The following is a 16,936-nucleotide window of genomic DNA, read 5'->3' on the forward strand; positions in this document are numbered from 1 at the left end:
AGGTTCATAATATTTTCACCAGTTAATGCATTTGGAGTTGTTCTTCTATGAACAGCCATCTAGTCCAGATGGATTAAAACTTCAATGTAAAAAATAAAATTATCAGAATATTAGAAACAAATTTAGGAGACTATATATAACCTGGGGATTACTAAAAGAGTAAATAAAGAATATAAAAAGGAAAAGATGTAAATATTTTACTATGAAAAATTAAAGACTTAAAAATCTTTTACTACATAAAAAAGTACAAAGACAAATACTAGGTTAAGAAAAACATTTGCAACACATATGACAAATGATTAATATCTCAAATATATTAAGAGCACCTCCAGATTTATAAGAAATACAGATAAACCAATAAGAAAATCGGCAAAAAAAAATAGGCAATTCATCGAAGATAATTTGTTAAATGAGTAAAATATGAAATTTGGATGAAGGCTTTCACTTGACATTTTTATTATGAATTTTCTTATAACTTCTAAGATTTAATATGACCAACTGCTTTTCTACATTCTTATATTTATGAAGTGTGTACTTTCTGGCAAATTGCTCCTGAACATTTTTCCACATTCATAAAATATATAGTTTATAAAATTCTTGTCATATCTGGATGATAATTTACTGTCCTCTATATTAATTGAGCTCCTCTCTGATGTATTCTTTGATGTACAGTAAGGCTTGAGCTACTCCTAAAGGCTTTTCCACACTCACTACATTTATAGGGTTTTTCTCCAGTGTGCATCCTCAGATGTACAGTGAAGTCTGAGTTAGTTCTGAAGGCTTTTCCACATTCTTCACATCTATAGGGCCTCTCCCCAGTATGAATTCTCTGATGTAGAGTTAGCTGTGATAGAGTAATACAACCTTTCCCACATTCCTTACATGTATAGGGCTTTTCTCCAGTATGTGTTCTCCAATGCACTGTAAGGTATGAACCTCTCCTGAAGGCTTTTCCACAGACATCGCATTTATAGGGTTTCTCTCCACTATGGATTTTCTGATGTTCTGTGACGTGTACCATCTGGCTAAATGCTTTGCCACAGTCATTACATTTAAATGGTTTCTCCCCGGTATGTGTCCTTTGGTGGGTATTAAAGCCTGAGTTACTTGTGAAAACCTTCCCACACTCATTACATTTATAGGGTTTTTCTCCAGTATGCCTTCTTTGATGCACAGTAAGCTGTGATGTATTAGTGAAAGCTTTCTCACATTCATTACACTTATATGGTTTTTCTCCAGTATGGGTCCTTTGATGTACAATAAGGTATGACTTAGTTCTGAAGGATTTTCCACAATCATAGCAGTTGTAGGGTTTCACACCAGTATGAATTTTCTGGTGCTCCTTGAGATTTACCATCTTGGTAAATGCCCTCTCACAGTCAGTACATTTATATGGTTTCTCTCCAGTATGAATCCTCTGATGTACAGTTAAGTGTGATTTTATTCTGAAAGATTCCCCACATTCATTACAGAGATAAGGTTTCTCCTCAGTATGAATTCGCTGATGTATAATTAGAGATGAAGAACGCATGAAGGCCTTTCCACATTCATTACATTTATAAGGTTTCTCTCCTGTATGCATTCTGTGGTGTACAGTAAGGCATGAATAATTAATGAATGCTTTCCCACATTCGTTACATTTATAGGGTTTTTCTCCTGTATGAATCCTCTGATGTTCTGTGAAATTTGCTATACGATTGAATGCTTTCCCACATTCATTACATTCATAGGGTTTTTCCCCAGTATGAGTTCTTATATGTACAATAAGGCTTGAATTACTTCTATAGGCTTTTCCACACTCATTACATCTAAAGGGTTTCTCTCCAGTATGAATTCTCTGATGAACATTAAAGATCGTGGTATTCTTGAAAGATTTCCCACACTCAATGCATTTATATGGTTTCTCTTCAGTATGGGTCTTCTGATGTACACTAAGGTATGACTTATTCCTAAAGGCTTTCCCACAATCATTACATTTGTAGGGTTTTTCTCCATTGTGAGTTTCCTGATGTCTTGCAAGTTTTGATTTATCACCAAAAGCTTTCCCACATTCACTACATTTATAGGGCTTCTCTCCAGTTTGAATTCTCTGGTGTTGATTAAGGCGGGCACACTGGCTGAAAGATTTTCCACAGACATTGCACTGATAAGGTTTCTCCTTAGTATGAATTCTCTGATGCACCATAAGGGATGAAGAAGCAATGAAGGCCTTTCCACATTCATTACATTTATAGGGCTTTTCTCCAGTGTGAATTTTTTTATGTTGACTAAGATATGAAGGTTGGCTGAACATTTTCCCACATTCATTACATTCATACGGTTTTTCTTTAGTGTGAGTTCTCTGATGTTGAATGAGTAATGACCTATAACGGAAGGCCTTTTCACATGTACTACATTTATAGGGTTTTTCTTTATTATTGTTTTTTTTCTCTAAAGTGAGTTCTGAAGCAGGGCTTATGACTTTGCTGCCTTCTGTATCCTTGCACATTTTCTTCCCCAGATGGGTATCTGTAATCAAATCTAAATTCTCTGTAAAATTTTCCTCATGTGTTTGGTATTTGCTGTGGGGCTCTTCTGTGATAACTCCTGGTTCTGGAAAAAGAACAGATCCAAATCTAAAGCCTTTTTGAAGAGTGGGAATTTTCTTGTGTTTAACTATTCTTTGACTCAAATGACTTTCTTGACTATCTTGAAATCTCAATAACCTGTCACTCCATTTCCATAATCCTCCCATTTTGGTGTCCCATAGACCATTCTCTCTGAGTTTCTCTACTATGGTCTCCTGTGATAAACATTCTTCAGAAATATTCTCTGTTGGTATAGCATTCTTGGTTGTAGGTTTGGTCTCCAACTCTGGGAGGAAAAAAGAGAGAAATCAAATGACTCCTATTTCCTAGGTTGAGGAAATCGCACTAAACAGGAAAACAGATGGGAAGCTTGCATTGATAATGAATATATGTTTTTAACTGCTTGCAAATTGCCCTTGTTTTCTAGGAAGGAGGAGATTGCGTTAAGGAAGGCTGATTGAGCAAAGAACCAAAGCAGTAAATTCAAGGAGTTTTTATCCTATTAAAAAAAATTCATTTGTAGTAACACTTCTACAATCCAAGTTTCTCAAATATTTCCTCCTTTTCTCATTCGTTTTAGAGTCAAATTCTTTAGAGAGCATTCTTCCTAATTTGTAACTACTTCCTTGCTTTCCACTTACTCCACAAACCAGACATTCACCCTAAATAATACTTTCTACTTGTTCTCATTCTTTGTTCACTATTTGTTAAAAATTTATTTTATTTTATTTATTTTTGGCTGCATTGGGTCTCTGCTGCTGTGCACAGGTTTTCTCTAGTTGCGGCAAGTGGGAGCTACTCTTCGTTGCAGTGCACAGGCTTCTCATTGCGGTGGCTTCTCTTGTTGCAGAGCATGGGCTCTGGGTGCGTGGGTTTCAGTAGTTGTGGCACGTGGGCTCAGCAGTTGTGGCTCACGGACTCTAGAGTGCAGGCTCAGTAGTTGGGGTGTACAGGCTTCGCTGTTCTGCGGCATGTGGGATCTTCCAGGACCAAGGCTTGAACCCATGTCCCCTGCTTTGGCAGGCGGATTCTTAACCACTGAGCCACCAGGGAAGCCCTGTTCAGTAGCTTTTTTGTTAGGGCTTTCTCAAATTTCCCTGTCAGAATAGCTTTTTCAAGTCTTTATATGTACCTTTTTATTTTCTTTCGATTTAGATTTTTTTTATTTAAAAAAATTTATTTATTTATTTATATTGAAGTATAGTTGATTTACAATGTTGTGTTAACTACTGCTGCACAGCAAAGTGATTCAGTTATACATATACATATATATATATATATACACATTCCTTTTAAAAAATATCCTTTCTATACGTAACTTTTTATAGAACATTTGTGGAAGAAGACACTTTGATTTTTCAGAAAGTAGGTTGAACAAGCTAGTCAAAATTAATATAGTTGTGAATATTACAAATAGTGATAATTACTATTATCAAGGGTAGTTTTGCAACCTTTTTATAGGTCTTAAGAACATTTCTGACAGTTTCAAAATTTTCTTAAACAATTATACTGGGGGGGTGGTCTTACAATTTGTTTGTATATGCGAACTTAATATTTTACTTTTTAAAACACTTTTCAACTTCTTATAAATTTCTAATTTATTTCCAGGTAATCATATCTAAATGTTTTTTAAAAATTGAATCAAAATCTTCTGTGGTTAGTAAAATGGCTTTATGACTTTAAAACTCAAGGTAAGTAGAACTTTCAATGGATTCACAAGGCTAGACAAAGATCTGAATTCAGGATCACCAAAAAAGAAAACTCTAGAACCCAAGGACTAAAACCCAGCTCATTTAAATGTCCAATTAAATTAAGGTGACAGGAATTTTTTTTTAGGCAAAAAGAAAAATGGAGAGAATATAACACCAGCAGATCTGAATAAAGGAGAATATTAAAGGGCATTCTTTAAGTAGAAGAAAAATAATCTTAGGTAAAAGTTCAGAAATGAAGAAAAAAATGAAGAGAAAGAAAAGGTAAACATCGGTAAATCTGAATGAATATTGACTGACTACAAATTAATAATAATATGAGAGTTGACATATATAAAATTAAAATACATAACTTCAATAATGTATAATTGAGTTTAAACTGAATAAGCTGTTCAAGATTCTTGTATTGTTTGGAAAAATCTGTAACCACTAAACAAATAACTTAAAAATTTATAATTACCAACTGATTACAAGGGGAATGGAAAAATAAAAGATGATAAATCAAAAGGAAGGCATGAATGGGAAGAAAAAGAATATAGAAAAGGCAAGATACTCTCATAGTTAGAGGGTAGATTTAAACATTATATAATTGTATTATGTACAAATGGATTAAAAACTCCAGAAGATACAGATTGTTGGATTAGTTAAAATAAAAATTAACAAAATGCAATTATAAGAGAAATAAAATACAAAGATACATAAAAGATGACAGTAAGCAGATTAAAAAAAGATATATCATATATACAAAAAGAATGATGCTATAGTAATATCAGTATCAGGCAAAATAGACTTTAAGGCAAAAACAATTAACAAAGATAAAGAAGACACTTCATAATGATAAAAGATCCAATTTACCAGAAAGATATAACAATTCTAACTTTGTTTTTACCTAAGAACACAGCTTCAAAATACATAAAGCAAAAATTAAAGAACTAAGACTCAGACAGATCTATACTCACAGTGGGAGACTTAAAAAAATATTTCTCAGTAACTGATAGAATAAGCTGACAATCAGCAAGAAGATAGACTTCAGCAACATAATTTACAAACTTGACATATCTAGAACAGCACTCAGTACCTGTATACTACACATTTTTCCAAGTGCACACAGAATATTTACAAAAATTGGCCAGGTGGCAAAGCAAATTTCAAGAAACCTGCAAAGACTGAAATCATACAGAGAATGTTTTCTGACCACAGTAGAACTTAACAAGATTATTAGAAAATCCCCATATGGTACAAAATTAAGGAAAATACCTCCAAATAACCTGAGGGCCAAAGACATCACAGTGGAAATGATCAAATACTTTGAACTCAATAATTATGAAGGTGTTACATAAAAAAAGTATGGTAGTCTTGATAGCCTTAAATACATTAGCAAAAAAGAACGGCTAAAATCAATACGTATCCAACTCAAGATGTTAGAAAAGATCAGCAAATTAAATCCTAAGAAGGTAAAAACAATGAAGAGAAGAAAGTAATGAAACAGGTATCAAATACACAGTAGCAAGGATTAAAAATTATTTTTTGAAAGCCAAATAAGATTGATAAATCCTAGCAAGACTGATTAAAAGAGAGAAGACAAAAAATTTAGTATCAAGAATGAAAAAGGAGATATCTCTACAGATCCATATAGTCATTTAAAAGATAAACAGAGGATAGTATGCCCCCAAATTTAAATTTTATATTAAGTAGATCAATTCCTAGACAAACACAACTTATTAAACTGAAACAAAAAGAAAGAGAAAATATGAATATTCCTACAACTACAAAAGTAATAGAAGTTGTAATTAAACACCTTCCTCAATAAAAGCTTTAGGCCAACATGGTTTCCTTGGTGAATTCCATGAAATTTCTAACTTCCTCTCTCTCACAACTCTTTTTTCTTTTTCTTTTTAACATATTTATTTATTTATTTATTTATTTGGTGGCACCGGGTCTTAGTTGTGGCATGCATGTGGCCTCTAGTTCCCTGACCAGGGATCGAACCCGGGCCCCCTGCGTTGGGAGCGTAGAGTCTTATCCACTGTGCCACCAGGGAAGTCCCTCACATCTCTTTCTTGTCCTCACTGTAAGCTGATGGCCTTGCTTTGTATTTTACTGAGAATAAAGAAGCTATCATCATAGGATGTCTCAATCTTCTCACCACCAGTTGACCTATATCTGCTCCCATCTTCTCCATCCTGCCTAGTGTTACTGCAGAAGAGGTGGCTTCCCTGCCTATCAAGGGTAAATCTCTCCTTTTCCATTCGTGATTTTATCCCCTTTCACTTTTTCAGATACTTTAGTTCTTCAGTGACTCTACCTTTGTCTTGCAACATCAATTTCTCCCTCTCCACTGGAACATCATTCCTACCAGCACTTAAGCATGTCAGAAAAGCTTCCATCTCAAAAATAAAAGTTTTCTTTTTTTATTCCTTCTTTCTTCCAGCCACTGCCCCATTTCTCCTTCCCTCTTCATATGGAGGGGGGCTTTCTCTAGAGAGTCATCGAAATTATCTCCAATGTCTACCTTTCACTCACTCTCTAAAAATATATATATAATATTTGAGATATAAAAATAATATATGTAACACATGTACAAGTTATGGATGGCATCACAATAAATATGCAAATGATCTAGAATCCATTATTCCTTTCCACCTCCACCATCACCCTAATCAAAGTTACTATAGTCTCTTGCCTAGACTATTTTTTAATTTTTTTAATTAAAAAAATGTTTTTTGGCTGCGTGGGGTCTTTGTTGTGGTGCGGGCTTTCTCTAGTTGTGGCGAGTGGGGGCAACTCTTCGTTGCGGCGCGTGGGCTTCTCATCGTGGTGGCTTCTCTTGTTGCGGAGCACGGGCTCTAGGCGTGCAGGCTTCAGTAGTTGTGGCACATGGGCTCAGTAGTTGTGGCTCACAGGCTTAGCTGCTCCACGGCATGTGGGAATCTTCCCGGACCTGGGCTTGAACCCATGTCCCCTGCATTGGCAGGTGGATTCTTAACCACTGCGCCACCAGGGACATCCCTGCCTAGATTATTTTAACTACCTCTTTACTGATTACCTGCTTTATGCCCTTAAGTTCAATTTCCATCAACAGGGTTATTTCCCAAAGATCCTTGATTAAAACCTTTCAGTGCCTTCACACTCACTTTGATTAAAATCCACTCTCCTTACCATGGTCCATAGAGCCCTGAATAGGCAGTCTCCTGTCTGACTACCTTATTCTGTACCAGTCTCCCTCTCCTTATGCTTCAGTCAGGCAGCTTCCTCAGATTTCTAGAACTTAGTACATTACGTTCTGCTGCCTGGAATGCTCTTCTTCTCCTCTTGCCTTGGCTGGCTTCTTCTGACTCTTCAAGTTTCACCCTAAATGTCACCTCCTCAGAAGCCTTCCCCGACCACACTATCTGAAGGAGGCACCCTCATCCCCATCCAAGTTACTCTTTCATATCCTCATGGCTAAGTTATTACGAACATTATTTAGCTTGCTTTTGTTTATTTACTTGTCAATTACCTATTTCTCAAAATTTAATCTTCATGAGAGACGGGACCTGGGCCACCTTACTGCTGTAGACACAGTACTTAACTCAGTTCACAGTATACAGATAAGTATTAAATATTGATTGTTTAATATTAATAGATATTGGTTAAATAGATAAATACTGTACTTTGATTCTCAACTGATTTACTGTTTGTATTCTCAATTATTTAAGATTCTGGAGGACAGTAGGAGGGTTCCTCTGAAGTTTCAACAGGCATGCAGGTGAAGAAAGTTAAATAATTAGTCAATGGGTTTAGCTTAAAAGAAATCAGTGGTGATCCTTAAGAAAGCACTTTCAGGAAAGTTAATGAAGGAAGGGATATCAAATAATGGTTAAACAAATGAGAAAAGTGTAAGGTTAAATGGAGAGGACAGAACTGAAAGGGATATTTTATGCATGTTTGAATGAAGGAACAATTATGAAAATCATGTTCCCAAGAAAGTAAAGTAGGATGTGATGGGAACCAGAAGTAGAGGGCAGAGATGGTGGGAGAGGGAAAAGGAGAGGGAAACAGAGGGAGAGAGGGAGGGAAGGCAGGAGGGAGGGAGGAAGGGAGGTGTAGGGAGAGAGGAAGAGAGGGGGAGAATCTTTTCCTTTGAGATAGCTTTGAGCAAAGATACCCCCCAAAATATTTCAGATGTTCTGCTCCATCCATGACCTACTGACTTCAAAGAAATCCCATCCTCCTGGTTCTTATTAACTCACCTGAATAGGGGGTTTTTGAAGTTTCTCTCACTACCACCCATGGTCCTTTTTCATCCTCCAAATGAGATATCATGTCTGGTTTGGAAACTGCAAGCCCTGTTCAGAGAAAAATGAATAGGATTTGATTGTGCCTGTGAGCAAGAACTAGGGCCAAATTCAGTCTCAGCTCCTGATCTTCTGTGCAGAGTGGTTACTACAAGAAGTTCTAGAGGTGCACTGTCCAATGCAGCTGACAATAGCCACCTACGGATATTTAATTCTAAATTTAAATTAGTTAAAATTGTATAAAATTTAAAATTCAGTTCTTCAGTTGGACTTGCCAGATTTCAAATTCTCAACAGCCACAGTGTAGAGCCTGCTACACTGGAAAGCACAAATACAAAACATTCCCATCACAGGGGAACATTCTACCGTACAGCAGTGTTGTAGAGAATTACAAAGGTACCTCAAAGAAGCTCAACACGATGATCCCAGGTTTGGGGATAATCTCAGTTTAGAAACAAAATAGACATATTTGTTCCTTTCTTTTTAGAGGCACTGATAAGTCTTATGGAAGTGACTAGAAAAAACAGTCCTAAATCGGAGGGACTGTCAATAATCTCCAAGATTCCAATGAAATATGTATTTCTTACTCTACAATGGGTGAACCCCTGAGTTAAGAGCAAGAGACAGCATAACTCCCAACAATATGCCCCTAAGATTATGAGATTTTAATGCTTAAATTCTAACCCAAAATTCAGTTAAGTACTTTAGAGGGTCTGTATCTTCAGTAAACCTGGTCCAGTGGGCAGATACATAAACCTGGAGGTTACCCTTACCCAAGGAGACAAGATTCCTATAATTCTCTAGCATCACATCCTTGTGCAGTTTCCTCTGTGTAAGGTCCATCAACCTCCACTCTTCCAATGTGAAGTCTATAGCCACATCTTTAAATGTCACTGATTCCTAAAATAAATACAGAGATCACTCAGGGACTGTACAGTTAGACCTATTAGGCAGATTAATACATACAAAACTGGGGAAGAAAACTAGAAAACTAGTAGTTTCCAGCCAAATCATCTTTTCTCCCTCAAAATCCTGCCTTATGTATAATATCAACTCTTTTTCAGTTCTATATTTTCAGTTTCATATTCCATAAAATATGGCTTAATAAAAGACAGTTTATCATTCAGATTGTAGACATAGAATATTATAAGCTATCTATCTGAGAAAGAAAAATAAGAAATCATGGGACTTTGGGGAGCTTCTCTGGTCAGGATATAAAATATATGTATATATGTATATACGCTTGTAAAAAAAAATCAAAGAATGAGCCATAAAATTGTTTTAATGGTTGGTTACCTATTGGAGGAAGGGGGAAACAGAGTGAAGAGGACTGGAATAGAAGCTAGATTCCCTTGAATATTTCTTGTTTTTTAGATTTGACTTTTGAGCCATGTAAATATATTATTATAAAAGAAAAACTAAATTAAAAAAGCAATTTCTAAATATTAAAAGTAAAATGAAACCAGCTGGTAGCATACACATTCATCAGAGAGGAACTATTTTGAGTATCTTTAAAACACAGTAATTTTTCTGTATAGCTCTGTGAGATATAGCCTGAGGAGAAAAAGAACTGTAAAAAACTAAACAACACATTTTCAGTAAATAATCATTATTGTTGGTGGCAGTGATGGAAATGTTATTTTGTAACTGTTGCGTGTGTAGTGTTGGATAAAGCAAATTAGTATTGATATCATTGAGGACTAATAAATTTGACATGGGAGAAAGAAGATATAAATGTAATATCAATGAGATTATGTACAATGAGATTATGTACAATCCAAAATTGCATGGGAAATATCTGTATAAACTCATGAAGTATTTTAAGGAAAACAGGCCACATACTTCCTATCTTCGTCCACTCAATAGGTCTAGAAACAGTAACCAAAAAGGTACCATTATGCTGTCTAGACTGTGGCCCCTAAAGGTTACTTTCTGCTACAAGAAACCAGGGCTTGGAACTTTCTGTAAAAATAAAAAGCAAGGAAACTATCAAAAACTAGCACTAGGATCACGTCTGAGACTTGCGAGACAACTTCAAGAGGCTCTCACTGGCCAAACATGGGACAATTTGAACATCCATAAGAACAATAACTGTAGTGGGCTTCAAAAATATCTAATACATTTAAAATTATGATTTCACTATAAAACTCTAAGGATACTCATTGATCATCTTTGGAGAATGCCTGGAAACTGGTAAATAAAGAGAAAGAATTAACCCTTTGCCCTTCTTTTCCTACGCAAAATACATATAGTTTGCACAGTAATAAAATGTAATCAGATGGCTGATGAGGGGAGGTTTCTCTTTATGGAAGTACTCCAGCTAATACGTGAACATGGAATGAAAAAATTAGAATATCACTATTTTGCTACCTCTAATGAATTAAAGGATTATCAGTGGCTGCTAACACACCAAAGAGGCTTCAACTAGGCATTATGTAGCTTCTGGTAGAAGATACCAGAAATATGAAATACCAATGCCAAAAAATTTTTTAAAAATCAAAATCTGAATCTGATCAAGCCTCTAGATTTAACTAACAATATACAGGAAATACAGGAGACAGAAGTGCATGTTAAAAAAACCCCATGGGGATGCAATAAATAAAATCCATATTGTGTGAAATTCTAAATCAATGCTGTCCAACAGAAATATAATGCAAGTCACAAATGGAATTTTAAATTTTCTAGTAGTCACATTAAAAATAAAAAGAAACAGGTGAAATTAGTTTTAATAATATATTTTAGTTAGTCTAATATGTACAAAATATTATAATTTCAACATGCAATCAATGCAAAAATTATTAATGAGATAATTTACGTTATTTTTTGTATTAAGTCTTTGAAATATGATGTGTATTTTAAGTTAACAGTACATCTCAACTTGAACTAGTCACATTTCGGGTACTCAACAGCCACATGTGGCTAGTGGCTCCTGTATTGGACATCACAGCTCTAAAATACAAATGACTTGGTTTCTTCAATAAATGATTACAAAGGGAAAAAAAGAGGGAGGGGGAAAACCTCTAGATTAAAAGTAACCTAAAAGACAATATCAGCTAAAATGACTCAACTGGGGAAACAAATACCAAATTAATGTGATAATATTAAGGCTTACTGTTCATTTTTTAGCTGTAATTATGGTATTATACTTAAAACTAAAAAAATCTGTTATAGATATATAATGAAATATTTATAGATGAGATTATATAATGTCTTGGATTTGCTTCAAAATAACCAGTGAGGGAGGGTAGTATTACAGATGAAATATGATCGCCATGGGTGTTAACTGTTGAAGGCTCAATGGGATTCATCAAACTACTCTCTCTACTTTTGTGTAAGTATGGTTCATATTATTTGTCAGGTACTGATATGAAGGCTTTTAACGTAATGATTGAATCCTCACAATAAGGAAGGTGCTATTTACAGATAAGGAAAGTGAGGCATGGAGAGGTTAGGTGCCTTGCCTAAGTTCACAGAAGACACAAACTCTCGATTCAAATCCAGGCAGTTTGGTTCCAAAATTCAAACTCATTAAGCACTATACTCTATGATCTGGTAAGTTAAGAACCCTACTTAGCTGACTAATCAGGCAAAGGTCTCAAGTTAGACTGTATTTGGCTACGGTATGCTCTGTATCGGAAGAAACAGATTTCCTCTGGAGTGTTTTTCTGCCATACAGATATGTATGCTTATCAAATTGTTTAAATCTTTTTATTTATTAGGATTTCAAAGTTTGTGAAGCATGTTTTATATAATTCTGCTAATAATAAAACATGGCTAATGTAAGAGATAATGACAGTTCATAAACTGTTAATATTGTTAATCACTTAACACATAACTCAAATTATAATGAACTTACTGTGTTTGTTTTCTTTTCCCATCTGGAGCTAAGCCCCAGGAAAAATCTAAGAAGGCCCTCAGCTCTCACCTCTGGCTACCTTGAGGCTCTGCAAGCAAGAAGTGAAGTATGTGATACAGGATACTTTATCATTAGGAATTATAATGTGACCATCTGTCAAATTAGGGCTGCTACCACTGAGAGAAATAAAATCTGTCCAAATGACGCTACCAGCCCTAGGGTTACCACACCTATCGAGCAAGATGGTTCTTATGGTGAACTTGCAATGTGCTGAAACATTAAGAATTAGTGCAGTAAAAGAGATGTAGTCTCTCATTCCCCTTAGATACAATGCCAAGTATTACCTTTACCAATTCTTGTTCTTCTGCCTGAAGGTGAAGATCTTCATTTGGCTGGGGAACTTCAGGACTCTAAGGGGATACAGGATAAGATCACTCACTGACAGGCTGCCTATTATCTACAACAGAGTCTCAGCAAGCGCCACCAGTCCACTGTGGATGGGGTGTATATAAGATCACCTCTTTTACTATTTTATTCAGGGATGAAATTAAGATCCCATAGCAACATCCAATCATAATCTTCTTTCACCTCATTTGACACAATGACACACACAAGACTGAGAAAGATACAACTGCATAATTTTTAAAGGAGACTTTTAACAAATAACCTATCAAAACAAAAATAAACTTATAATAAGGGGTCTTAGATGCTACGTAATTCTCCTTTTTCCTATGAGGATGAAATCTGTTTCTCAGAAATAATCTATCTTGCTCAAGAATAACATTCAAAACCTACTAACACCATCTGTTTTCTACAACTGAAAGATCATGTCTGGGGGTTGCGGGGGCCTGTCTCAGTACTCTTTCAGAGAATATTTCAGGGACCTCTCACAACATTGCTTTCTTCCAAATCTTAGACACTATATGCCTATGAAGACCTGATTTCATAAATGAAATGAAATTTTACTATACCTTCCAGTAGTACTGATTTTAGATTTTTGTGCCATTTTTAAAAGTTATGGGTAACAGAACTATTAAATTTCATTGAGAAAAATGTTATCTTAGTTCTTCCCTTTCAAGTTCTTATCTTAAAAAGTACAAATATTCAGGGGACTTCCCTGGTGGCACAGTGGTTAAGAATCTGCCTGCCAATGCAGGGAACACGGGTTCGAGCCCTGGTCTGGGAAGATCCCACATGCCGCAGAGCAACTACGCCGGTGCGCCACAACTACTGAGCCTGCGCTCTAGAGCCCGTGAGCCACAACTACTGAGCCCGCGAGCCACAACTACTGAAGCCCGCGGGCTTAGAGCTGGTGCTCTGCAACAAGAGAAGCCACTGCAATGAGAAACCCGCGCACCACAACCAAGAGTAGCCCCCACTCGCTGCAACTAGAGAAAGCCCGTGTGCAGCAACGAAGACCCGACGCAGCCAAAAATAAATACATTAATTTTTTTAAAAAAGTACAAATATTCAGCTTCCAGAAAATTAAGGATGATGTGAACCTCAACCTCTGATAATTAGAGATGTGTTTGATCCGGCCTATACTAGACAAATACTTTAGATCTACTGATAAAGTGAAACATTTTGGTTTTCATTTATCTTTTCAAGGGTATGTCTTAAGAACTATTTACACATTTTATATTCTTGCTACAAAAAAATAAAAGATCACTACTACAAGTTATTATGGATCATTTCTGTAACAAATTATATTTGTTGGTACTACCTTTCTTCTGAATCTCCTATTTCAAAAAGTCACTTCTAAAACACAGCTTTAATCACATTAATACCCACCTCAAACACATCCAAACACACACACATACATATATACACTTAAATGTCTTCAGGGAAACATGAAAAGATTCAGCTTAATTCTCTAAATTCCAGTCCTATCGTTCACAAATTTCCATCTTGAATCACTGGCTTACTCACTGTTCTCTGCCTCAGTGCCTTGCCTTCTCACCTGAAGTACCCTCACAAATAATTTATAGCAATTTAAATCCCACTTGTAATTGGGTACCAGCTTAAATCTAACCATCCTCATGAGCTTTCCATGACCGATTCAGCCCATACTAATATCCCATTTCTTTCCTTACAAAAGTACTCATCAGCTTTATCATACTGCTCAGTAACTATCATTCACCTAAATAAATTATGTAACTATTTCTTTTGTATGCCTTACCTCAGTGAGACTGTAAGCTCCCTACAGCCAAGCACTGTGTCTTAAACATCTTCTTTCTCTCCATGTCATCTATTAAGCTTGATCACTTCTTAATGGGTAGAAAAGAGGAGAACACTAAGAGTGGGCACAAGGGGAATGGTCCCTATGAATTAAGGGTGTGTGTACGTATGCACATGTACTGTTTTGTTCAAAATTTCCTAAACAAAATTTTCCAATTGGAAAATATTCCATTCTACTACCCCATAACTGAAATTTCCTGGGAACAATACAAAGTTAACATCATAAGTAAATTTTCCAGGCTGCCTATCATATCTAAAGATAGCACAGATTTTTTTTGCAAGATTATGTGTCTTGATACTTATTTCAATATGCATAGTGAATCTTCCTATAGGTTACAAGCTTTACTATGATGAAGCCAATTTTCATGGATCAAACAACTTGATTCAGTTACCAAAGGGAGTGTGGGTGAGGTAAAGTCACAAGACTTCAGGAAAAGTAGTCGTGCTCTCAAAGCAGGACAACACGTCAGAAGCAGAGGAAACCCCAACTTACCAAAGGTCCAACTGAAAAAACCACAGCAGCCATAATCTCTTCCTCTGGGCTCCCCTCTCTGGAAAGAGTGGAGTCCTGCAAAGACATACCTAAGAAAGACAAATAAGCCATGAAAACCAATCCTGCCTTGGAAATCTCAGACTTACCAAGTTGAAAACTTGACATTACAAATAAGTATGACCTTGCTAAAGACCACAAGATTAACCTGCGCGATCGGCGAGGAAGTATTATTCTTACCAATGTAGAGCTTGAGATTTTAATACCATGAAATGTAGTTACAGCTGGCAGATCAGACATTGTACAAGGAGCTTTGAAACTACTTTCTCACTTGACCGTCATGTCACCCAATGGAAACTACATTCCCGTTCCACCGGTGAGGAAACTGAGGCTTAGAAAAACTAGACTACCGATATTTTACCCAAGCTGTGTAGGGTCCCAGATCAGTCTAGTTCCAGGCCACGTTTGCCCCACTACCTCAACTTGCTGGGAAAGAAAACAATTCCATCTTCCCTTGCCACAACCACCGCCTCCTCTAACAGTGGAATAATCCAGTAATCTCTTTCTTCCCGTCCTTCCTTGGAAGAGTCAACTCGCTAAAACTTCCACAGGCCTCTGCTCCATGTAAAGAGAACGCCACAACTCCAAACTTAAAAGATATTAGAGGTCTTGTACATGCCTCTCTCAATCTCATATTCAAATAGATCTTTATCTATCCTTTCTATATCAGGCAAACCCAAATAGAAAGGAAGTAGGGATAACAATAATGATATAAGAGAAAGTGGAATCCAATGCACAAAGCACTGAGCAGTAGTTCTTTTATACTGAAAATAGTTATATGCCTAATAAAGGCTTTACACTGTGGAGAAACAGGGTGGCAGAGATCTTGTTCAGATACCCCAGGCATTGATTCTGCCTTCTGTCTTTGGTTAAAGATACGGCCTTGCTGATGCTGAGTTTGGTTTGAAAACAAGAAAAGCCTGAGGTTAGTAAACATTCTCTTAACAAGTGCATGGTTGCAGAATGATGCTGCAAAGCATATAACAGGGCAGTGGCACAGTGAGAAATGAGCTTTCCAAATCTTGTGAAATTCTATGCTTTAATAAGAGTTTCTTAGACAGTTTGACATTCTCACTACCCAGTAGAGCTTTTGGGGCCCAAAGGGATCAAGGCTGAATTATGCTGAATCTGTCCCTGCCTTATATGTACAATTTGCCTCCATTAAGAATCCACAACCGGCCCGGTGGGGAAAAAAAGAATCCACATCCAAGAGCTTTGTGCTCAAGAGTATAAAGACCAGCAGCATCAACACCACCAGAGAGCTTGTGACACATGCAAGACCTCAGGCCCAACTCCAGAAACTACCGAATCAGAATCAGCCTTTTGTTAAGATCTCTAGGTGATTCATATGCACACATTGAAGTTTAAGACACACTGATCTAAAATAGATCATTCCAATAAATTGGACAACCTAGAAGAAATGGATAAATTCCTAGAAACAGACAACCTACCAAGACTGAATCATGAAGAAATAGAAAACCTAACAGACTGATCACCAGTAAGGAGATTGAATCAGTAATCAAAACTCTCCCAAGAGTCATGTACCAAAATGTTCATTGCAGCTCTATTTACAATAGCCAGGACATGGAAGCAACCTAAGTGTCCATCAACAGATGAATGGATAAAGAAGATGTGGCACATATATACAATGGAATTGTACTCCAATGAAAAATATTAATTCAATTTTAAAAACAAATATCAGGAAGGAGACATCAGCTTTTGGGGATTTATCCAGACAC

At 36.3% G+C, this 16,936-nt stretch overlaps 1 protein-coding gene across 2 annotated transcripts in view; it reads right to left on the minus strand.

Moving 5' to 3' along the window:
• Positions 1-271: 271 nt before the first annotated feature.
• Positions 272-16,936, minus strand: part of ZNF624 (zinc finger protein 624) — a 20,171-nt gene continuing 3,506 nt past the window's right edge. Inside the window, exons 1-7 of one of the 2 annotated variants that reach the window (XM_024127934.2) lie at positions 15,141-15,208; positions 14,589-14,676; positions 12,754-12,819; positions 12,410-12,497; positions 9,327-9,453; positions 8,509-8,604; positions 272-2,853 (exon numbers count right to left, since the gene is read on the minus strand). In XM_024127934.2, coding sequence (XP_023983702.1) covers positions 629-2,853; positions 8,509-8,604; positions 9,327-9,396 — 2,391 coding nt within the window. In that variant the 5' untranslated portion in view covers positions 9,397-9,453; positions 12,410-12,497; positions 12,754-12,819; positions 14,589-14,676; positions 15,141-15,208 and the 3' untranslated portion in view covers positions 272-628. Of the gene's footprint in view, positions 2,854-8,508; positions 8,605-9,326; positions 9,454-12,409; positions 12,498-12,753; positions 12,820-14,588; positions 14,677-15,140; positions 15,230-16,936 lie in introns of those variants that run through there. The other variant, XM_024127932.2, reaches the window with a different exon arrangement.

The sequence above is a fragment of the Physeter macrocephalus genome, chromosome 14 (assembly GCF_002837175.3).
Source record: "Physeter macrocephalus isolate SW-GA chromosome 14, ASM283717v5, whole genome shotgun sequence".
Classification (NCBI taxonomy): Eukaryota; Metazoa; Chordata; class Mammalia; order Artiodactyla; family Physeteridae; genus Physeter; species Physeter macrocephalus.